Source organism: Periplaneta americana, chromosome 9, assembly GCF_040183065.1.
Source record: "Periplaneta americana isolate PAMFEO1 chromosome 9, P.americana_PAMFEO1_priV1, whole genome shotgun sequence".
NCBI classification, from domain to species: domain Eukaryota; kingdom Metazoa; phylum Arthropoda; class Insecta; order Blattodea; family Blattidae; genus Periplaneta; species Periplaneta americana.
This window is the reverse complement of record NC_091125.1, coordinates 130,177,278-130,201,818: the sequence shown is the minus strand read 5'-3', so window position 1 is coordinate 130,201,818 and position 24,541 is coordinate 130,177,278. Positions and strand designations below refer to the sequence as shown.

The window sequence follows — 24,541 nt, the reverse complement described above, 5'->3', positions numbered from 1 at the left end:
GATGCAACTCGCCAATAGTACTTTCCCTGTGTGTGATGGAATTTACCGCTGTATGAAACAATATGAAATATATATGCAAAACAAAATCTTAATAGTCATATTCCATATAATTCAAACAGTATGAAAACCACTAGTCGATTTTGTTAATATTAATTAGTGGGCAGTAAGCCTGTAAGCGTACCGTAACCATATTATAAAAAATGTAAAAACTAGTAAGTTTTAACAATATTTTATTAAATAAATTAGTACATGCTTAATCCTAGATCAGTGTCATAATACAGATCGTAAGTTACTTAAATTACTTGTAACCGAGGATAAAACAGTGCGTATCAAGCAAGTCAGAAGCTTGCTCAATGCTCTCAAATAAGCGTGACGGTTCTACTTATCTCATGTAACAGTAAGTTTTCGTTTTGCATCTTTTATATAATTATTATAAAAGCTTTGGTAGTATAGTACTATCTATATTCCTTACAATTATCAAATAAACTATTCAAGGAGATATTGCAGTTATTTCCTCCAAGTTTCTGTTTTTCGAGCAGAGTAGGTTGAGGAAGGGAAATTTTGCTGTCAATGAAAGGTTGACATTATTAATATTGGCAAACCTCTCTACCCAAAAGAAAAGTGGTGGAGGTGCAGAAGGAGAATAAATCTATGTTACCTATGTAACAATAATAACATGTGTATTGTTACAGCAATGCGTTCTAGTGTATTTAACTTATGCACATAAAAGTTTAATTTCATCATTTTTAATATCATTTGTATAAAATTCTTTTGCATTGTCACGTAAATGGCTGGTAAGTGTTACTCAAAATATATGTGCAATGTACAAACTGTTGTAAGAATAATACTGTACAAAATAGCATTGTGTGTAAGAATAATACTGTACAAAATAACATTGTGGGCTTCTGTGCAAGTTATTTAGTACATTCCAATGCTTTCCTAAAGGTGCACTGTCTGAACTCTCACATGAAAAACTCTGCATTTATCTTCGATGATTCATCACTTGTTAAACATTTCTGAATGTTGGAAAAACCATTTTAGAAATACTGTAGTTACAAATTTCCTGGTGTCGAAGATAAAATGGAAACTTTTACTATTGATTCCTCATCATATTGGAAATGACAGTAGCGTACAGTGAGTTCTAAATCTCAAATACTGGTACTGTACGAAAAACTAATGTTCTAAATCTAAAATAAGTTAAAAAGAACGGTCTGAAGAAGAATATAATACTCTACAGAAAAAATGCATCGATACCTATGAAAGAGTAAGACTATTTTGTTGATGTGGCGGAGAAAAGTATGTATCTTTTCGTAGTTCGGATTGAACCCTCGACCATTTAGTCCATGACTATTTAGTAATTGAGCTAAGGAGGAAAATACTTTTTATAATCAATTACAGTGAGGGACAGAATTGTTGAGCAGGCGAAAATGTTTGAAGATCTGTAGCGCGGCTCATAAGAGGCCACAATTTAAATTCCTTCTTAGCACAGACTGAAATACTTAAACAGAAAAGGAAAGCGAATATCTCGTCATAAACTTTCGGCTCGGCGTATGTGCAATGTGGCATTCTTTGACTTAAGAAAATACTCGAGCCGCTCATGTCCCTCATTGTACATTATAAATAATTTGTTTAAATGGATAATAAAATACATTTTAAAATAAATATCCCGAATATTTCAATACGGGTACCGATATTTTAACCTGTTCATTTTGGGCATAATACTATTTAACACATATGAATAATCTTTTTTTTTATTATTTTTTTGTCGTGTAGGCCACTGATTTTAAAAATTGCTGTAGATACAAACAAGAGAGAAAATAAAAAGAATGAATTGTAAAGAAGTGTGAGCATTACCAAAGGAAATACACATTTGGCAACAATGTTGTTAAACACAAGTCAGTTGGTTTATAGCTTAGATATCCAAAGGAAATGATATATTACTAATGATATATTACTGTTTGCAAAACCTCTGTTTACTTAAGATTAGAGGGTTAGTAAAGGGTAGGCCCAATTGTCCATCAGTTCACTTCCTACAACAGTAGTGGTGCAGTAGGCCTACCCTTTAAAGAACGCATCACTGAAATTAGTGTGAAACAAGTAATATCATTATATGTGTTCTTTATCACAATCTGTCTAGTCATTGGTAGTATGCGTATTTACTGAAAGACAATTTGCTTCCGTTAGATTTCTTTTCCAGATGACAGTAGAATGAATACAGCCCCAAACAACACTTACCGCAAAATGGCAGCACGTAAGTACAGTTTGTAGGCCTGTTACCAGTATGTAAAATATAATAGTGTTCATAAATGTACAATTTTAATCGCTGTCACAAGTAGAAGTGTAGTTAATCGATTAGGGTTAGACCTAAATATATTTTCATGTTGTGTTTCTACAGAAGAATTTACCGATAAGAAAGCTTAAATTAACATTTCTGATCTAGAAAATTTAATTCGTAATCTTCATAAGAGTAAACTAGATACACAGTACCTAGTCACCTCAACATTTGGGAACATTCATCCTTTTTGTTACAGAAATGTTTATAGTATTATAATTAGAAAACAAATCCTACATTATATTGAGTTAATAGGAATTGGAGAACAAATAAGAATGAAAAGAATCAGATATGAAACAGACATAAATCTCTACTCTTTCATCTCCTTTAGTGAAATATTATTACAAATAAGTCTGATTATGATAATTCCATCATGGACAGAAAACACTTCCGAATCTGCAGAACTTATAATAGTACCTAGAAAAAAAAAATGGTGACTGGTGAATTGCACGGAAGTACGAGCATACGAAATATCTCGACTGTAATCAGTAAGTTATTTGCTGTAATTAGGCCTAAGTAAAATTTTATCGTATATATTTAATGTTCTTAAAAACACGCACTGTGGTAAATGCGTTATTAAATCATTAAATTTGTAATATAAAAGTGTCAGGATAGGATAAAAAGTTTTACATAGAATATTACAAAAAATTAATTGTAAGAATATGAAAATTGTTGAAATTATATTATAGTAACAAAAAGAAGAAGAGTTAGGTACCAAAAACAAATCAGATCGTGATCAAGTATGTGGTGAAAAAAAGCTTCAGAAATCTACTTGTTAATGCCAGGGTTATTTATTAAAGACAAACGAATTGCACAATTTCAGCCGTGTTCGAAATGCATTCAATTATATTAAGTACTTTATTTTCTGCTCATATATATTTTTTTACTTTAAAACATCAAAGATAAGAGTGAAATAATACACGTAGGCTACATCATTGAAATTCCGAATCCGGATATGTATACAAAAACGACATAAATTGTTTTTCAACTGTTCATAGAAGTTTGTTTACTGAAATAGGCAATCGCCAGTCACATAGTAATCAAAATATGAACATTAGAATGAATGTACGTGTTATCTGATGTTGCAGCGTGTAATGCAATTCATTACCAGTACAGTATGACATTCCCCTCATAAGTAATGTCTATCACGTTCATCTTACGGCACAAGACGTTATTAACATACTGGTCCCACAGCCATCGTAATGGCAGTGCCGGTACACACATTACAAAAAACAAAATAGAGTAGGGTTGCCAAATTTACGTAAACGTTGCTATCGGTACTAAAATAATGACTTTCTTTTACAGTAGCTATTACCATAAAACAAAATAGGCTACCTCTTCCTTAATAAAATTAAGGTTTACAAAGACAAATTTCCTTAAAAGCAATTATTTTCTTCTATGAACAGAAAAAATAGATGTAAAAAATGTTTTGAAATCGAAATATACAATCCAACGCATGTCAAATAATCGTCCAAAAATAATACTGTTAAGTCTAAGAATATCTCTTTTGAATGTACTCGTATTCTGAAATAATATCCGATATGCGTAATGAATTATCTACATAAATCTGCCAGCTGGTCATCGTAACATTTAGAAACAGCTTTAAAATATGTTTATAAAATATACCAAAACAATGAGCGATGAGCGAATGTATAGGCCTATCTACATTTATTTACTTCGTACTTCTGGAGTTCTCATTATAAACCAACTTATTGAACTATTTATGATGTTTAATGTCATAGAAATAGTAAATATAAAATTTTCAAAATTACGAAAAAAAAAAAATTCAGATCAGAAACCTGCACTCCTGTCTCTGTGATACTGTAATACAGTCACTGTGTTCAGGTAATTACGGAGAAACTGTGAACGAGGACTTGGAGAACCTCGCTTTAGACGATGAGCCTGACACCAGACTCGAACAAGGGACTCTGAGCTTCAATGAGGCGCCAGGTGTTCACAGTCAAGCCGGAGCACATATCAGTAAAGTATTTTATATATAATTTCGACCTTCTTATCACACATAAGTTTCATGTCACATTACTTTACAATGAGAGTTGGGCACTGTAAACAAGAAGGGCATATGTAACAAGTAAGAATTGCACACGCGATTATATTCGTGCATGCGTTAATCTTGTGTGAAAGTCGAAATATAGTCGGTATACATTACTGTTTTTAATGATCTTAGAAAAAACTAACGAGTAAACAGAACTTTTAATTCATTTAGCAGCATTAATTGCATATGGAGAACTTACATTATTATTCTATTATGAAAATCGAATATAATGATAGTAGTAATGCAGCATAAGTTTTCTTTACGGTTACTTAACCAATCTGTATCAGCTGCGTGATTATCTAGCTTGGATGGAATGAATTGGTGATAGCGTAACTGTATTTAGCGACATGTTTCTTAGGATTCGCCATTGGATGACCTGACAATCTTGCAGTTGAAAACCTGGGGAAAAAATTCCAAGCGGGATTCGAACCCACGCCAGAGCGCAACCTTCGGAACACAAAAAGAAAGAGTACAGAACCAAATGGTCAATATTAATTATATCGTTATGTTTTCTTTATGGTGTACTGTATATTAATTTCAGTTTGCATGTACAAAAGACTCCACACTCAATTTCCGATTCATTAATTAACAAGTTGCTTCTTTTACTCATTCCATCATTGTTGCCGCACCTCGCTAATGTTTTCAAACTTAAAATAACACTTCAAAATTGCTTTCCATTGTTCGAACGAGAATCTTCATCCGCCATTTTGTTTTCACACTACAATATGTATGTGCTCATCTGGTCACTGCCAACTAACAACTTTAAGCTACAATTCCTCTGAAAACGAGAATTTTATATCAATTTGTTCCAAAGTTCTTGAGGAACGAACAGTGCATAAATTTTTTTGGGCTTCTCTGTATATATGTAGGGAGTTTTTTTTACGGTTCTTCCTATTAATTTGTACCTCAGTTTTAAGTCAAATAATAAAGAAGGTTTAATTTCACATCATCTCAAAATATGTCTCACCCGAACCCTGGAAGTATTTTTTTGGAGCCATATTTTTCTCTTTTAGCATGAGATATTATTTATTCTTGAAACAATGCTTGGACATTATATCACGTTTCTCCCAGCCCACCCTCACATGACACAATTTGCAATCAATATCTTTGTCTCGGATATATAAACACCTTGACTCGCAAATTTTTTTTTGCTATGGTATGCATTGTAACTGTAGTGATACGACTCATTTCACAACAGAAACTTGAAAAAGATTTTTCGCAAAACTAGGAAGTACTAGTATGTCTCACCCCCTCTCACCTGTAAAGGCTGATTCATAATAAACCAGTGACGGAAACGAGAACGAGAACGGAAATAATGTTAAAATAAATTTATTTAAATGTGAGCATTCACAATAGTTAATTGGTTTATTGTGAACCAGCCATTAGTGTTACTATCCTTTAAGAACATTAGGTAGAAAGGATGCACCCTTTTTCTAGACAATGCAATGCATTTCCAAATCCGTTTTCCACCTGCTAAGAAACAGGGACATGTTTGTCAATACCAAAATAGATACTGTACTTCATTATCGGGATAATTTTGCTTTTTTTTTTCTTGCAAAAATGAATTATTTCGCGGTTAAACATCTTTATCTCGAACATTTGTTGTAAAAATATTGGTAGGGCCTATATTCGCTATTATTATATACAAATTAACAAAGAAAACCACATTCTGCTCTAATTAATGACTTATCGTGTATCATTAATGTGAAAATCTGTGGCCTCTAATTATAAGACGAAACAAAGGGGTTCCAGTTCCAGACTTTTCTCTGTAGACTATAAAACATATGGTTGTTGTTCAGTCAACTGTCCGAACCTCAAAAGTGATACCAAGAAGGCACCACTTGTGAGGCAACTAGGTCAGGAGATAATGGGGTAGGGTGACCAGTTCCTTTCCCCCTTCATTGCATACAACGTGGACTAGCTACACATTACACTAGTTAGACTTCAGATGCATACAACTAATTGTTCTTCCTCTAACACATATCATCAAATGAGATGTACTGTCTTATAATAGATGTACGTATCAGCCAGAACCTCAAAACATTTTGTAATGGCACAAAATAGCATCCCTTGGGTAACCAAGATGGAACATGAGATAAGCCAGTTATTTTCGGTATAATCCTGTGCAATTTGGACAGGCTACAAATTCTATTTACAGTACCGGTACAGATCTTTGTCATTTTTCTGTCAAGATTCCTTACTAGTTTCATTCAGTTTCACTGTTGGGAAGTCATTTGATGAAAGGTTGCTTCATTGGCAAATCAGTAATATTAATTGTCTATTTTAACTCTCTCTCTCTCCTTTGAAAATATAAATAGTCATAAATGCAAGTTACATTACAATATTTTCGTATAAAGTTATGATCTAAGTGTTTGACTGGCAGTGCACCTTTCATTTAAACTAATTCATTGTTGAGAACTTATGAATACCATATTGAATTAGTTTCAATTACAGTTATTATGGTCGGTGTTCGCCAAATAATCCAGTAAATTGGAGTATAGTACATTATGCAACGAGCCTATAATGATAGTAATTAAGACGCAAGTATGGATATTTATGAAACGAGCGCAAGCGAGTATCATAATATTCATACGAGCGTCTTAATTACCATTATAGGCAAGTTTCATACGACTTTTTATGCTCGACCATATTTCTAACTTGAAATTATTCAGATGTATACATTTTATTTGTATCAGACAAGATCGGAAGTGACCTTGTTCTAGGTCGTGAATTGTGAGATGTGCGCAGACGCGAAAGTATTGATTTTTTCCAAGGAACAATAATGTCATTGACCTTGATGTAATCCCGTTAAACTTGATATAACCTTGATTATTGAATTCGACAATGAAAAACGAGATGACAAATTGAATTTATTTGAATATTATTTACAATTAACGCTAATTATTATAGTAACAGAACATAACCATCTGCAACAGTATTGGATTTCCAGCCTCCGTGACTTTTCGCTAATTCTCTTTCGATTGCATATCCGAGAATAATCGATACTTGCAGTTTTATAACGGTACAAAGCTGACTTGTCATTGGCTGAACACCTGTAAGCTTAGTTGTCATTGGCTGAACACCTGTACTTTAATGAGTAGGTGTACTTTAATGACATGCATTAAAGGACTGCTACCAGGTGTATAATTACTACATTTCGGCATGGTCGAGCATAAAATATTTTATGAATGAAGATGTTAAGAAAAAAAATTTCATGGAATTCTTTAGTTTTCTCTTCCATCATTCCATAATCCTCCATAACCATATTTATCCATTCAGAGTAAAAACTAAAACACATAAGTCCACCACTGTGGAGTAAAGGTTAGCAGGTCTGACCATGAAACTAGCAGGTCTGGATTCGAGTGAGTGTTGCCAACTTCAGCGACGAGTCGCTAGATCTACATAGCAGTTTTGAAGGGGTATCTAATGACAAAAAATACGAAACACCGACCAACGTCTTTTCTGGAATTTTTATTAATCGTTTGGCTACAAAGATAGCGATTTTTACGTTTTATCATTTTAACTGTTTTAATAAGATGTACCGTATTTGGAAACATTAATTTTGTATTTTGACATTTTTAATATTATGATAGAAAAAATATTTTCTTTGGTGCAATTTCAAAACTTTATAAGAACAACCCTGCATGACGTAACATGACATCTTTGGTAATCCCCTGCATATCTTCCCTCCAGCGAATTCTGGGTGTTGTTAAGGGGTTAGGTACAGCTTACAGTAGTAAAATTTTGGAAATATTTAACATTTTTTCCCTCCATTACTGCATCTTGTACAATATTGAAAATTAGTATGTATAAAACACTGTCCTTCTGTTATATGAAAAAAATATTTTTACGATTTAAAAAAAAATTGTTTACATTTTTTTTTTTTTTTTTTTTTTTTTTTTCAAAATTCAGTTCGCTGTGTAGTGATGAAGCTTTTTCCACATAACTCAAAAACTATCCAACATTCTGTGATGAAATTTCTTGTGTGTGTTAATGCATGTTATATCTACAATATGATGCAAGATCACTTCTCTACCTTTGATAGATTGTCTGATAAAAAATAAATTCATTTTTCAAAATGGTCAAATAGCAGTATTTTCTTCTAACATAAAATAAAAAATATATATATATATATATACAGTATTATTTATTAAGGAATGTAGCTGAAAGAGCATGATATTGTAAACATGAGTTTCAGCAATAAAATAAGAGAGAGAGAGAACATAAAAAGTTAACAAGTTTATGAGTTATGAGTGAAATGCTTCATCACTGCACCGTGAACTGCACATTTTGAATTTTTAAATGATTGGTTGACTGGCAAACTTACTCGTGTTAAATTACATAAGCAACTGTGGCTTACAGCTGTTTCGGTGCTTCTTCACACCATCCTCAGAGCCTACTAGATCTCGGCGTCATCTCGAACTTCGCTCAAGATGGAAATAATTTTTTTTAAATCGTAAAAATATTTTTTTCATATAGCAGAAGGACAGTGTTTTACACATACCAATTTTCTTTATTGTACAAGATACAATAATGGAGGAAAAAAATGTTGAATATTTCCAAAAATTTTACTGCTGTAAGCTGTACCTAACCCCTTAAATAGTATACTATTTCATTATGAGTAAATTTTTGGGTTGAGGTGTGCCAGTACAAATATTCTGCCGGGGCTAACTCTAATAGCTATGTTTGCTATGGCCATACCTCCCCTTTCCTATTCGAATGCTGAAGTAGAACGCCTGTTCAGCCAGTATAACAAAGTTGACGCAACAGAATTCATATCAAAGCAGTTAGTGCTATACCTCACGCCAGGAACACTTTGAGAATTTCGGGAAAAACGAGTTACAAATACCAAATTTCCTGAAAGTGTTCGTGGAAGACTGGAAATAGTGATGCATATTTACTTTCCACTTCTGGCGTATATGAATCCTTGTCTTACACATCAGCAGCTACAGTAAAAGAGAAAGATATGGATGATTTATATCTCTAAGGTTACGATATATTTTGCTATTTTTAATCTTACCCGTTTCATTAAATATGCTTTTTTTATTTGTAAATTTAATTTAGAACCTTTTTAGCGACGTTTGACATCTAATTTGGCGACTTTGAGGTGACAATTGTTGGCAACACTGATTCGAATCCTGGTTGGGGTTTTTTCCCCAGAGGTTTTCCCTCAACCAAATGAAACAGAATTACTGGGCAACTTTTGGCATTAGACCTCGGGCTCATTTTGCCATCATTAATTCACGTATCATTATCAACATTACCATGATAGCCCAGGTTAAGTTCATGGTGAAGCATAATGTATTTACACAAGAGCAGGACTGTTTGGCAACAAATATCATTCACAGAACAGGAGTGGTAAGCACAATAAGCTTCAGGCTGCAGTGCAAGCCTTTGGGCCCCTCCTCCGTAAAAGGGTGGAAGAACACATAAAAAGCCTGCAAGCCGAAGTGCACATATAAAAAATTAATTTGAATGAAATTTCTCTTTTAATTTTTGAGGAAATTTTACTATAGTTGGATTGTGTTTTACACAGGAACTTGAAGTGTCAATCCTTCTGTGTGATTAATGGCTTAGAGATGTAACTTTTTCATTTTATTATATTTAATAGGCATGAGTATTATGTTCTATGTCTGAGCGCATTTGATAAACATTTTGTCAGAATTTTTTATGATCTAGTGCATGGATGTTGAACTGTATTCTGGAGCCGTGAAAAGATTTGTTCCTTGTCATTACTACCAGTCTTGTGCTACAAGTTGCAACGAGTCAACCAAGGCAGGAAGTGGAGTGCATGTTTGATACTCAATATTGCTTGGCTCTCAACTAACAGCAGTAGCTGGTAAATTTAACTTGATTGATTTAACTTTATTTTATTATTAGTGATATTATTATTATTATTATTATTATTATTATTATTATTATTATTGATGATTACTATTACTATTATTTGCTACTGCTTGTATTTTCAACTTACTTAATCACATTTGTAAAATTATAAGCACATACAATATTGTAATCAGTGGCGGCTTGTGGGTATTGAATTAAGGGGAGCTGCATACAAAAATAAACCAAGCAACTTACTTTATTTAAAGATTAGTTCCATGCGCCTTATCTTGTAAGTTGTGTTTAAATGAGACAGGCTCATGTCAGTAGATTTACTGGCATTTAAAAGAATCCTGTGGACAAAATTCCGGCACACCGGCGACGCTGATATAACCCCTGCAGTTGCGAGTGCCGTTAAATAAACCACAATTAATTTTTTTATATGCAGATTTGAACCTTAGAAATATCTAGCTGGCGATGTTGTAGTTGGTTGTATAATATATATACATGATACATCGATAAATGAAAAAAATAACTGAGCCAGAAATTGAATTCAGGATATTCAAGAGTACACACCAACGCTTGCCTCATTTATTATGATGTTAGATGTTTCAGATTCCATTATGGTTTGAAAACATTCTAGCAATGGCTCCTTCTTCTCATGAACAACATTTACTGTTCTTATTTTAAATCCATCTTGTTGCCCCAGCTGATGGAATTGTCTTTGAAACACATTAATCTAATACAGACTGAGTGGAGATCGAGAGAAGAAAGCAGGGATACTGGATAAATTATCAAAAAATATGCGAGCCTTTGTATTTTGTTTAGCGGCTCTTTCCATTATGAGATTCAACTGATGAGCACTTAATTTCACATTTCTCCTGAATTGTTAAGGTACTGAACTGAATAGACTGTAAATATAATACAGAATTAAACATTGTTGCACTTGTTATACTCACAACATTAAAGAAAATGTAGGCCTATTTAAAACTGTGCGCTACTGACAAACTGCTGCAAATTTTGCAGCGCCTGGAAACTCTGGATTCACGGCAAGGGGCAGCAGGGAGGAGGGGTAAAACCAACGCGCAAAGCATCCGAGACGAGACTGGCAGCTCCAGGGGAGGAAGTGGCTTCACCCTATAGTCCTTGTCTCTGGTTTCGCTCTGGCAGCACCAGGGGAGGAAGTGACTTCAGTAACGATTGCGTGCATGTCATTGAGAGCGAAATTTAAAAAAAAATTCGAGCCGCTAAATAGAGACTGTATAATAAATGTTTTTCACAACATAAAACGAGACAAGAACCACAAATGTCTGGGGGTGCTGCAGCTCCGCAGTCCCTCTTCGAAAGCCGCCCCTGATTGTAATACAATTGTTCTTCCTCTGATACATATCAAGTGAGATGTACTGCCTGATAACAGATGTACATATCAGCCAAAACCTCAATCAGAAGAAATACACTATTTCATATGCTTATAATTTTACAAACATGATTAAATAAGTTAAAAATACAATCAGTAGCAAATAGTAGTAATAGTAATCATCAATAATAATAAAATAATAATATCACTAATAATAAGATGAAGTTAAATCAAGTTAAATTTACCAGCCGCCACAGTTAGTTGAGAGCCAAGCAGTATCAAAGATCCACTCCACCTCCTGCTTTGGTAGACTCGTTGCAGCTTGCATCACAAGACCGGTAGCAATGGCAAGCAGCAAATCTTTTCATGGCTCCAGAGTACAGTTCAACATCCATGACCTAGTGTGTTGATTCTAGTAAAAGTAAATTATTTTCAAATGTTTTTGTTCAAAACTGTAAATTGTATTTATATTGTGTATTTAAGGTAACTAGGGATAGACTTATTTATCTTTATGTTTTAACATTAATTCAGAATCCTGGGCAAAAGTACCTCGAGGTGCCATTGGTCAGAACCCATCGTCTGGTGCCACTGGAGCAGCAAATGGTGAAATACCAGTGAGGCCAATCCTCAAGTTTGAAGTGGTGTCAGCTCGTACCGTGGACCAGAGCAAGGAGAAGAAGCACGTGGTGAGCCGTGTGCCCCTATGGGACTTATTTGAAATATAGTAGGACTGTAATTATCATTAAAGGATGTGCTTGATGGCAACTTGGCTAGTCATTGTAGCAGTTTAAGAAAACTTTACTTATAAATCTGTCCATTCTGAAATAGGAAAACTGACACAAACTACCAGAAAGAATAACTCACATGTTCACAAAGGCAATAATGTGCCATAGCTACAGTAAGTAGTAAACATTTGAAGTATTTTTTTAATTATGACGCAACAACCCTAATAGAGCCAAAGCCTACCAATCGACTGCTAGCATCATGCTCACTTACCCGCAACAGAGTGGACGATCACCCACACAGTATGGAGGTAACAAGTGATCAGCACATTGATCCCTCCAGCTATTGAAACTGGTTTGTTAAACCAGATTATGCTCCTCATTATAGCTTCCCATTTTACGATCATGATACTGGATGAACACCAGCCCCATACACTAGCCAAATTTCATGAAGACTCGAACTAATGTATATTCTGTATTGCTAATTCAAAACACGATGCCATAGACACACAGCTATGGTACAGAAAGAAAAAAATCTATTGTTCTGTGCGTTCTTAGATGCCGTTTTCACTAGGCTTTTAAATACAATCATTGGTGCACAATATTTAATTCATTCCTGATAAAATTTCGACTGTTATTTAAGTGACATTCACTGAATCATTCAGTGGCATTATTCATTGTACGGAGTATGCATTTTGTACTCGTAGGTATGTATTCATATGTATTTAAAAAAATTATCTGAACACTTGTTCAAAGCCTAACCTGTGCTGGAGTGTTCCGTATCTATCTTTCCTTCCTCTGGACATAATAGTGTGTTTGATGATCACAGCTAGTCAATTCTGTGAAGGTAATTTTTCGACAATAATTTATTTAAGCTATGATGTCACAGTCTTACAGCTAATTTTTAATTTCTTGTTTTCGTCTATCGGCTGTGGAGATCAATGTGCCTGTTTGAGGAGAGGTTTCGACATGTGCTCCTTATCAGTTCCCTGTCACCTCCACAAAGTGAATAAGTAGGCCTAGACGAAAAATTAAAATTTCTATGAACAGAACCAATATGTGACTGTTGGTCATATCCTGTCACCTTCACATCCTATCTTGTTTTCTTCCAGGCATACACAGTGATGGTGCGGAAGGACGGAATTCAACCAGATCCCAACCCTGCTGTTATTGAGCGCCGATATTCAGATTTTCTTGAACTGTACGAGTCACTTCGAAGAGAATTTCCTTCCTTAATGACAGGTGTCACATTCCCGAAGAAGGTGATTATAGGAAACTTTGCTCCAGGGGTGATATCAGAGCGTAGTGCTGGGTTCGAGGCTTTGTTGGAACACTTGACGACTGAAGAGAAGTTACGAGAGTCTGCATGTTTAGCTTCTTTCCTTCAGGGCCGCGAGCAGAGAGAGGCCCATGAGTGGATGAAAGCAAAACGTTACGACCAGGCAATCCCACTGTTGGAAAACTCTTTTAGACTTTTAAACAAACTTCACACGGATAGACACCCTGCTGTTATGTTGGCACTTTGTCGTCTTGTTGCTTGCTGCAATGCTGATCCCACTACCACCTCAGCAGAGAGGTTTGCAGACCTTGCTCTGAGGCGCTATGAAGCTGTAAGTGATGCTGACCTCCTTCAGTTTTACGTGCCTCTTCTTCAGCTCTGTGTCCGGTTGTGGTGGACGGTAGGAAGGGATAAAAGACCCTTAGAGGCAAGACTTGAGGACCTCAAAAGACGTGGGATCAGGGTGGACGGTTGCCCGACTTTATTGGATGCTTTAATGGCCATGGACCAAACATGAGTAGTGTTCTTCCTCCATTTCCGTTCTCATATAGTACCGTGCCTTTCCTGCTTTTCATTATGTCTGCAAGCTATCAGAAAGCATCTAATCCCTTGCATTATTATTGTGTTAATATTCCATGTGGCATCGATAACTGTATTTCGAAAATATTTATTCATATTTGTAGCATTGTCTAGTCATCATTAGTATTTTTTGCAGCTAGTAAGATCTGAGATCTCATATGATCATATTATTTCATTGTCCTGATGTTCAATTACCTTACGAAACACGTGGCAGAGTCAGTAACTTCATGGACTACGGCTGCTGTGAACATTGAAGACAAAGCTGTGGCAGCAACTTCCACACATCACCTTCAAAGAAATCTCCCAGCTATGATCCCCTTCCACCAGTCATTAGTACAGTGACTGAAAACAGTGCTACAAAACGTTTTTCAGAATCAACTCGAGAGATTTTATTGTAGCTGTGGTAACTTCTGTGCTGAAGAGAAAACTGAACTTTAACAAAATGAAACAGGAAGAAAATCACAAGACTTCGGGTGTTATCACGTAAATGAAGTCAATTAGGCTTTAAGATATCCACCGTGTCTGAAACTTAACATTTCCAATATCTCTGAACTACATACAGGTTCCATCATTAGGACAGGTAGGTGAGAACTACTTTTTTTTTTTAGTAGGTTATTTTACGTCGCTTTTTCAATATCTTAGGTTATTTAGCATCTGAATGAGATGAAGGTGATAATGCCGGTGAAATGAGTCTGGGGTCCAGCACCGAAAGTTACCTAGCATTTGCTAATATTGGGTTGAGAAAAAACCTCAACCAGGTAACTTGTCCCGGCAGGGATTCGAACCCGGGCCACCTGGTGGTAAGACCTACTGTGTTAGGCTTGTTATGCCTAGCCACTCTGGACGACTGAGCATCTGCCCTGATGATGGAACCAGTATGTTGTTTCGAAACATTGGAAATGTTAAGTTACAGGACACCCAACAGCCTAATTCGATCACATCCACAGTGAAAGCTTAAAAACGCATCAATTGTTCTTATTCTGCACAAGTCATGAGATTTCTAAAAATGTTAGTACCTGTATTGTCAGTGCAAGATATTCATATATCATCCCTTATCACAGGTAGCACTGTCGAGGATGAACTCCATGTTCATAATCCCCAGATACTCAAAAAACATTTCCAATGTGAATTTGCCTCTTAAGCTCGGTTCCCACAGTGATCTTTTCCATGCTGGCCAGCAAGCTTGGTGCTATGGTGGGTACGCTTTTGGCTCCAGTGTTTGTTTCTGTGGTGGTGACCATTCACAGTTCAAATTGGAAAATCATCTGCTGCTTCATGATGAAAAAAAAATGTAAAGCGTGAGTGGAAAACAACTAAAATCTTACATTAACGATAGTAAATGTTGTAATAAAGTAATTAAACCAGAAGTGTAAAATGGCGTGAAGTCTGATATTTAATTGCTGTTTCTTAGAAACTAAGGAATACAGAAAGAAACAGATTTAGTTGGATCAACGAACATGGCAACACGGTTCCAGCAGTGATATTATCATCTTTGGTTCCCATAGGCGGAGAGAAAACAGTTTCCTTTGGGGGGGGGGGGGGGCAAAGCAAACCCATAAAATCTCCATATCACAGGGTTATGGAGGACATCATTTACTTCCTCCCCCCCTTATACTTGACCATGGTACAGTACAATACTTATATTGGAATATGATCATTTAATAAAGGTATTTTCGGGAGGCATGTTTCTTACAATGTTACAGCGGCGGATTTTCAGGGCAGGCAAGGGAGGCCGTGCCTCCCCTAACATTTTACCAGAACACAATATGGCAGTAATAATTTCAGCTGAATTAAGATCACAGACAAGTTACAGCAAATGACGAACATTTTTCCTTTTATATTAATTTTACTATTCACTACGACTAAGATGTACAGTAAGTTACGTAAAGTCGACCACATCCAGTTGGTGATGCCCGCTCGCTATACTGTAGATAGTACAAATAATTCGTACTGAAAAATAACAGATAGCGCTGTAACCTGTATAGAAGACATCTAGCAGCCTGTAGTGTCTATGCGAGAGCGGGAGAGAGGAGTCGGCTACATGACGCTACTCCCCGGTAACCATGACAACAGCAGTTCAACCAATAAGATGGCTGGTTAGAAGAGTGTTTAAACTTGATAGAACGCGCGAGGGGAGCCGATTTGGAGACGTCCTACCCACCGCTGACAACTGTACTGCTTACAGTCACATCTGGTTTCGGCTGTATTGGGAAGCTCTCTCTCTCTTTCTCTCTTCTTCGTTTTAGAAAATTGAGTCACGTGTTGTTAGTTTTCTCTCCCTGCGTAAAAGTTTTCATTTATGTTGTTAGATTTTCTCTTGTTTGCGGGTGTTCTTGTTATTTTATTCTTTTGTGTTACAAGATGTATATGATATATTTACTTATACAGTATTTTAAATATATCGAGAGTTTAGAAACAAATTCAGATTTGTCTCTAGCTTCTTCTAGTAGCAGTTATTCAGTATGCTGTGACCTATTTGATCGGTTTGCGAAGAAAGAGGAACATTGAGTTAATTTGCTGTAAAATTAGACTGTGTAATAGTAATGAGCAAGCCCCGGATTCTTAGGTTCGAATCAATTTTGTTGCTATCTCCTTACTTTCGAAATATTGCTTTTCTTATTCGTTTTGTGTAGCAAAGCTTAACATTCTTAAATTCAATATGACCTAAAAAGACCTAATTCGTAGGTTAGGATTTGGAGTGTCCTAAAGAGAGACAATCTTTACCAAGCTGTTGTAATATATTAATAGTATGTTGTTTATTTTTTTTTCCCCGTAAAATTCCTAAACATAAGATTTAAAATCCTAAAACATAAATTGGAAAACCTAATTTTAATTTCTTAAAACCTATAACTTCTGTGCTTGGTACTGAGGTACGTCATAGGCTTTATATTTTTATATTCTCATCATTCACGTCTTGGCCTCCCCAACTTTCAAACCCACCATCCACTGCAATGTTACATCCATATCCGCAATGTTTCGGATCGAATTGTACAAGGCTTGAACTGTAGGTCTACTACAAATTATAATAGGCCGTAACTTAAAACAATCTCCCTCTTTTTCTCTCTCATACATATACATCAATACAACTACGTAACAGTGTTAACAAAAACTTTTTTATATGAAATGTAAACTCTAATTATTATTTTATTTAATCTCGTCTATAAGTTTACACATTATATCAGGATCACTTTTCTTTTTTTCTGCATTGTTGTGCAGTATGTTATTCATATTTCTCCAAGTGGCGACCTGAACACTGCAGACTTCTAATACATGAGTATGGGCTATTACAAAAGAAACATTACATTGCTTCCATTCTTCAAATGAGGTATACAAATTCTTATACATTCAGAAATTTAAAATAAATATTTTAGTCCAGACACATGATCTGAAAACATTAATTCGTCAATTTAAGCACAGAAACTTAATCATAAACAAAAACAAAAAACTTAGAGAGCATGATAATTGTTCAGATTGTCAATCAATATAGATAAATACAATATAATATTTGTTACTCAGTCAGATGACAAATCAATGTAAAATAATGACTTATATTATATGGTCATTAAATTTTAAACACATAAATTACATATTGCAAACGTTTTCGCCCATTCAGGCATCTTCAGGCACAATTATACAATATCTCAATATCAAACTGTATAGTCATTACATCGGTGGTAGATAAACTGTTTAAAATTAATGATGTACAACATCTCCATAATTAAAATGTAATATTACAGGTCATAAAATTAAAATAATATTAAAATTAGAACAACGTAGTGTTATGATTTAAACTTCATAATATTCTGAACTCTTGTTCAGTAGAGTCCAATGATTGATGGGTTATATCTGAAATATATAAATGTGAAATAGAAGTGACAAATTATCAAATTTAAAAGTATGATTGGAATGGATAAAGAAAGTACTCATGTCGTTTGAATGTGGCAACTGTATAGATCACTATGAAACATCCTATGTTTGAAGTAGTTATCTGTAATGAAATAATAAATCAAAATTTTGAAGAATTTGAAAGTGATTGAAAAAGTTAATTTATAGACGTATTTACGAAGATGTGGGACGACCTGCTGCTATCGGACCTGTTAACTTTTTCAATCACTTTCAAATTCTTCAAAATTTTGATTTATTATTTCATTACAGATAACTACTTCAAACATAGGATGTTTCATAGTGACCTATACAGTTGCCACATTCAAACGACGTGAGTACTTTCTTTATCCATTCCAATCATACTTTTAAATTTGATAAATTGCCGCTTCTATATCACATTTATATATTTCAGATATAACCCATCAATCATTGGACTCTTCTGAACAAGAGTTTCACAGAATATTATGAAGTTTAAATCATAACACTACGTTGTTCTAATTTTAATATTATTTTAATTTTATGACGTGTAATATTACATTTTAATTATGGAGATGTTGTACATCATTAATTTTAAACAGTTTATCTACCACCGATGTAATGACTATACAGTTTGATATTGAGATATTGTATAATTGTGCCTGAAGATGCCTGAATGGGCGAAAACGTTTGCAATATGTAATTTATGTGTTTAAAACTTAATGACGATATAATATAAGTCATTATTTTACATTGATTTGTCATTTGATTGAGTAACAAATATTATATTGTATTTATCTAAAAACAAAAAAGATCTTTTAAATTCAATCTTTTCTAACTGCCCCCCCCCCATGACCCCCCATAACTCCGCCTATGTTGGTTCCAGCATGCAAGCTAACAAAGCAGCAGAACTGCCATCAGCGCTCCCAACATGCAATCTATCACAGAAACAAGCACTGTAGGAACCGGGCTTTAGTTTTTTCTGGTGACACACTTTTTTTTTTCTTTCTTTGTCGCAAGGAGAGGGAGATTTTCATATGACTGATTTATGGTTTAAATTGCGGTTCAAGCATAAAACGCCGTATTTTATAACTCATTGTGATGTGTGTAAAAACATGGCATCTTTATCAGCAATGATGATGAAGTTACCAAGACAGGCTGTCTGATTTTGACTTCAGTTTTCATTCAGAAAACAGGAAGAAATACAAGAGTGAAAATTTCTCACGACTGATACTTGTTTGAGAGTTACACACCAAAATTGTGTAGTTTTTGTCTTCGTAGTCAGACAGTAATATGTTTGTAATGCACCATATATTAACTTTGCAAAACTTGTTTTCTGTTTTCGGGTATTTGCAACTTGTCCTAGATGTAAAGATATACAACGTTTTCAGCTACATATCGGCTGGAAAATGTAAACAGATCACTTGCGCTCTCCTGGCATATTGTTTGAGACAACACACACACGGTTATAATCATAAGTATACAGCAGACCCATGGTGGACAGTAGGGAAAGAGTTAGTCGTAATCTTTGCGTATTACCTCTTCTGTATGACCATAAAATTTAAACCATACAAATATCACATTTCAGTTTCATATATAGATATACTGTATTTATATGACTTAATGATAAACATGTTCATTTTTTTCCCCCCACTTTAACACTTGATTAAAACTATCAAACTTTTTAGAGTAAAACGTTAAAAGTGTTGCAATTTTTAAAAAAAGATGGGTCCTGTTTCAACAGCGGTGCAGCAGTAGTTCGAAGACTACTGAAGACGACGCCACACTGGTGTTGAAACGGGGCCCATCTGTCATAAAGATACATTACCTTTTTTAAAAATTGTAACACTTTCAACGTTTTAACTCTAGAAAGTTTTATAGTTGTAAACATGTTGTTTTTTTTTTTTTTTTAAGTATCTGAATGAGATGAAGGTGATAATGCCGGAGAAATGAGTCCGAAGTCCAACACCGAAAGTTACCCAGCATTTGCTCATATTGGGTTGAGGGAAAACCCCGGAAAAAACCTCAACCAGGTAACTTGCCCCGACAGGGAATCGAACCCGGGCCACCTAGTTTCGTGGCTAGACACACTAACTATTACTCCACAGGTGTGGACCGTGTTCTTGTTATATGTGTATTAAGTAAACAAAGAAAAGTGAACAAACATCTTTAAAGTCACAGATTAGAAAGATTTTACTCCTGACACTTCAATTTAATTTGATACTAAACAATTTAACTTCTCAATCCCCCCCCCCCACACATATATTATTTAATAGGCTTCGGACAATGATGGACACCATGCCGAGACTAGTCAGCCAAGTATTTTTATAATATTAACACAGTAAAGAGGTTATTGTTAATCAGTAATTATTTAATAATTAATCCTGTGACCTTGCAGTCTATCACAGTCCTCAAGCAACATGGCACTGAATTAATTAAATGTTCGAAGAAGTCAGGATGATGCTGAAGCTCTTTGCAAACGTGGCATCTTGTTAAGGAGTCATAATTTTTGGTCTGCAGTTCTGTTTCCTGTGGTCTTTCAGCCCATCCTCGCCATGTTCTTGCAACATATTAATCAATCAAAATATGGCTTCAACCTTGTAAGGTACCGGTATCCGCAAATCTATCTCTTCAGGAGGCATATAAACCTCTCATATAGATACTTATAATGCGTCCTCTGTTAATCAGTGAGAGATTTGCAGCCATTTTTACAATTAATATACTTCATCTTGTTGAAGAGTTGACTCTGAATGTGTATCCGCCATTGGACTGATTACTGCACATCACTCGATTTGATTTTCTTTTTTGTATGACTTTAATTAAATGTATTGTCTTCATTGTTCTATATACACTTTTAACACTTATAATAATCACTGATTAACTTTATAAATCTTCACTGTGTTAATATGAGAAAATTATCTGGCTGATTAGTTTTGAAATAATGTTCTTCATTTTACAAAGTCTAGTGGAGATCCCTTGCTATCTTCTGATTTCTTGTTGTGGTGGAATGTGTTCATGATTGTATCGAAAAGGGTGTGTGTTTTGAAATTCAGTTGAGTGTTCAGGATGTGCTGGAGGTGTGTTTTTGTATGTTTGTGTATTTCATATTCTTCTAGAGTGTCAAGTTAATGGTTTTTTGGCTGGATGTGTAGTATTTTCATGTCAGTGTCTGTGTTGTTGTAGTTGTGATTGGACTTTGTGATATGTTTTGCATAGGTTAAATTCTTGTGTAGTTTTTTATGGCTGTTATATGTTCCTTGTAACGTGTTTGAAATGATCTTCCAGTCTGTCCAATGTACAAGTCGTTGCAACTATTGCATAATAGTTTGTATACATCTGTTAAGTTGTATTTATTTGTGTGTCTTGTCTGTGTGTTAAGATGCATACAGAACACACTACAAAAACATCTTAACAGGTGTATACAAACTACAGTGAAACCTGTTCAAGACGGAAGTGACATGGTCCTAATTTTTTTTTCCCTATTATTCAGGTGTGATATTAAAATGGAATATTTTGTCATTCATATACATGAAAAACAAAATGGCATACCCCAAACTGCAAGAAGTACAAAATATTCCATTTAACACTCATCACATTAAATCAGCTTTCTGACGCTCATTATGTTGGTGAATCATCTTGATTAAAATCTCATTTTCTGTATAAATATTATCGTAACTCACTCATTTGTCATTAAACATTATTAAAGTTTACTAATCTCATTCTATTTAATATCTAACACTATACTCTAATACTGTATTGCATATCACTGCACATTATTAATTAATTGGACTAGGAGCCATCTATTAGAAGCCTTGAATTCTGGTTTATTTAATTTCTTTCCCAGTTCAATAGCTTGCTTTGCAGGATAGATCCAGAAATCGGCATGTTCTTTGAAAGGTCATGAAGAACCCACTCCCACAACAGTTCATTTATTTTCACACTAAACAGTTGCTTTCTGGTTCCTTTTGTGTTACCAATATTGGCCGCATGCCACTCACTCATTATGATCTTTATTTTTTTAAGTGTCACACCTGAGTTTTCCACAACTCTACTTCAATATTATTTCACACAGACTTTATTTCTAATTTTCCTTTATCTCGATAACTTTTACTTCATCACTTAATGTTAATGCCACATTTTATGCAACTTTTTTTTTTACCTGGAAATCACTATACTTGCGCTCTGTTTAGCTACGACAGTACACAGGTATGAAGCATTGAAAATCTTTGAAGGGACTCGTCTGCCTAGTCAACAGGGTAATAAAATTTATGACCGACAGGCCAACACACCCTCGTACCCTCTAGAATTTTGCAAAGAAAACTTGTTTTTATCTTAGTGACCTACATATTTCGAATATTCCTTGAAATTACACGCTGTTTCAAAATATAGTCACAAAATATAGTGTGTCCAAAATATTGTTTCCGTTTTGAACAGTAGCAGACAGTTTCCGTTTTATTCAGGAAAAATTACACATAATACATACAAATTTCGCCGGGACCAATAAATCGTTCCGAAATAGACAGGATTCCGGATTATTCAGGTTCCGATTTGAACAGGTTTCACTGTATCATGCAATAGTTGCAACGACTTCTACATTGGACAGACTGGGAGATCATTTCAAACACGTTACAAGGAACATATCACAGCCATAACAAAGCTACACAAGAATTCAACCTACGCAGGTCACATCACGAAGTCCAATCACAACTACAGCAACATAGACACTGACATCAAAATATTACACATCCAGCCAAAAAACTAGAAACGTACAAAAACACACCCCCAGCACAACCTGAACATTCATCTCAATTTCCTTTTCGACACAATCATGAACACACCCCGCCACAACAGGAAACCAGAAGATAGCGTGGGATCTTCACTAGGCTGTGGAAAATGAAGAACATCACTTCGAAACTAGTCAGCCAGGTAATTTCCTCGTATTAACACAGTGAAGAGTTATAAAGATAATCAGTATTGTCTTACATAAGTAGTAATATGCAAAGACTAGCTCCTTTCTCACTATCCGCCACTGGATCTGTCATGTTTACCCATCACTCTATCAGCATATAAACAGGCGTGTTCTGTCTCAAACAGTAGGCTTGGAGTGCAAGTGATATATTTACATATTCCGGCCATTTCTGAGCATTAAGGTACCTGTACTTGCAATGTAATCAATTCTGGAATCCAATGCACAGTAATGCCACCAGTCCGAGAAATTATTGAGCTCTATGTAAGTCATTTTCGTAACCAATTCTGTATATAAATCCAGTACCAAAGCAGAGAATGTGCCATGTAAATGAAATAACGCATGTTCAGGATATATGTGATAATTCGTAGTACAACTTCAAAAATAATGAAGTGGGATGCAGAGGCCAGAGATTTTTTTAATAAACTGAATAAATATTTTGAAGGAACGAAATGTTGTAATACGTGAGACACAGCCCTAATGGTGGTTTTGTAGTGTATTCATGTGTATCTTATTTATTTCATTTATTACTTCTCAGCATCTTGTGCATTTTAGGTTATCTCAACCCCTCGTGCAATAAGCTCCAGCATATCCTATGATTGAAAAACATAATATATTTCAATCAGTGCCATATTACAGTTTTAAAACTAGTTAATTCGCACAAAAAAACTTTAATATGCATGTGTTCCTCGAGCTTTAAACTATGGTTCTATTAATCTGCTCGTGTTACCAGAACCAGTTGCAATAATAGACTTCCCATGTTAGGCATCACATTTAAAATCATAATATATAGATTACGCTGAGAAACTAATAATGAATAGCCCTATTTTTTTTAATAGAAAATCTTTTAAAAACGACTGATTACTTGCTCACCCTTAACATCACACGTTAAATGAAGACCAAAACCCATTTTGTATTTTATTTTGATTAAGAAGATGGAAATGTTGATTCACAGGTTGTGTCGATCTATGATTTTAGTATGTTTTACTTATATGTCTTGTATGTATTTTAATTTATAGAATCTGTTTTGAAGAATAACGTAAAGACTGTTCAATGTGGAGTTTTACATACATTAGCAAATAAATACGTAACAAAATGCAAGTTTGTTTATTTACCATTTTTATTTAAAATGCAATTATACAGTAAAGCCTCGTTTATCCGGACTAATTGGGGAGATAAGCTGACCGATTTAACTAAAGTCCAGATTAACTGAAATAACCTAAAAAACAGTAAAAAAAAAGGTAAAGGTATCCCCGCAACATGCCATGAAGGCACTTGGGGGGGGCATGGAGGTAGAGCCCCATGCTTTCCATGACCTCGGCACTAGAATGAGGTGGTGTAGAAAGCACATTTAAACTCCGTTTATAGCAACAAAACAAGTTTATTATTGTGTATTTAAAGGAAATGGCCTAAATACATTATACAGTACAGTAAAATGTAAAGCAATACATACAGCACAGTACATACATGGTACCCATAATTATGATGTGCCTGACAGACCTGGCTCTGCATAACTTGAAACTCTTGTTGGTGGAATTTGGTTTGAAGTACTGTACATGTATGTATTCT

General features: G+C 34.9%; 1 protein-coding gene across 4 annotated transcripts; it reads left to right on the top strand.

Annotated features, from left to right (window-relative positions):
• The first annotated feature begins 604 nt into the window (after positions 1 to 604).
• Positions 605 to 24,073, top strand: Snx21 (Sorting nexin 21). 4 transcript variants are annotated; one of them, XM_069835873.1, is made up of 5 exons: positions 605 to 794; positions 2,198 to 2,251; positions 4,178 to 4,312; positions 12,097 to 12,251; positions 13,400 to 24,073. In XM_069835873.1, the coding sequence occupies exons 1-5, from the start codon at positions 788 to 790 to the stop codon at positions 14,081 to 14,083; spliced, it is 1,035 nt and encodes a 344-aa protein (XP_069691974.1). In that variant the 5' UTR covers positions 605 to 787; the 3' UTR covers positions 14,084 to 24,073. The 4 variants fall into 4 exon arrangements, with proteins under 4 accessions (XP_069691974.1, XP_069691976.1, XP_069691979.1 ...); XM_069835874.1 differs by lacking the exon at positions 605 to 794 and adding an exon at positions 833 to 1,548; XM_069835875.1 differs by lacking the exon at positions 4,178 to 4,312.
• The last annotated feature ends 468 nt before the right edge of the window (positions 24,074 to 24,541 follow it).

Bases quoted from the DNA above. Each gene is read 5' to 3' on its own strand.
- Snx21 (XM_069835873.1), top strand. The intron at 2,252-4,177 runs GTAAGTACAGTT...CACTGTGTTCAG, and splicing joins TTACCGCAAAATGGCAGCAC to GTAATTACGGAGAAACTGTG. The intron at 4,313-12,096 runs GTAAAGTATTTT...ACATTAATTCAG, and splicing joins TCAAGCCGGAGCACATATCA to AATCCTGGGCAAAAGTACCT.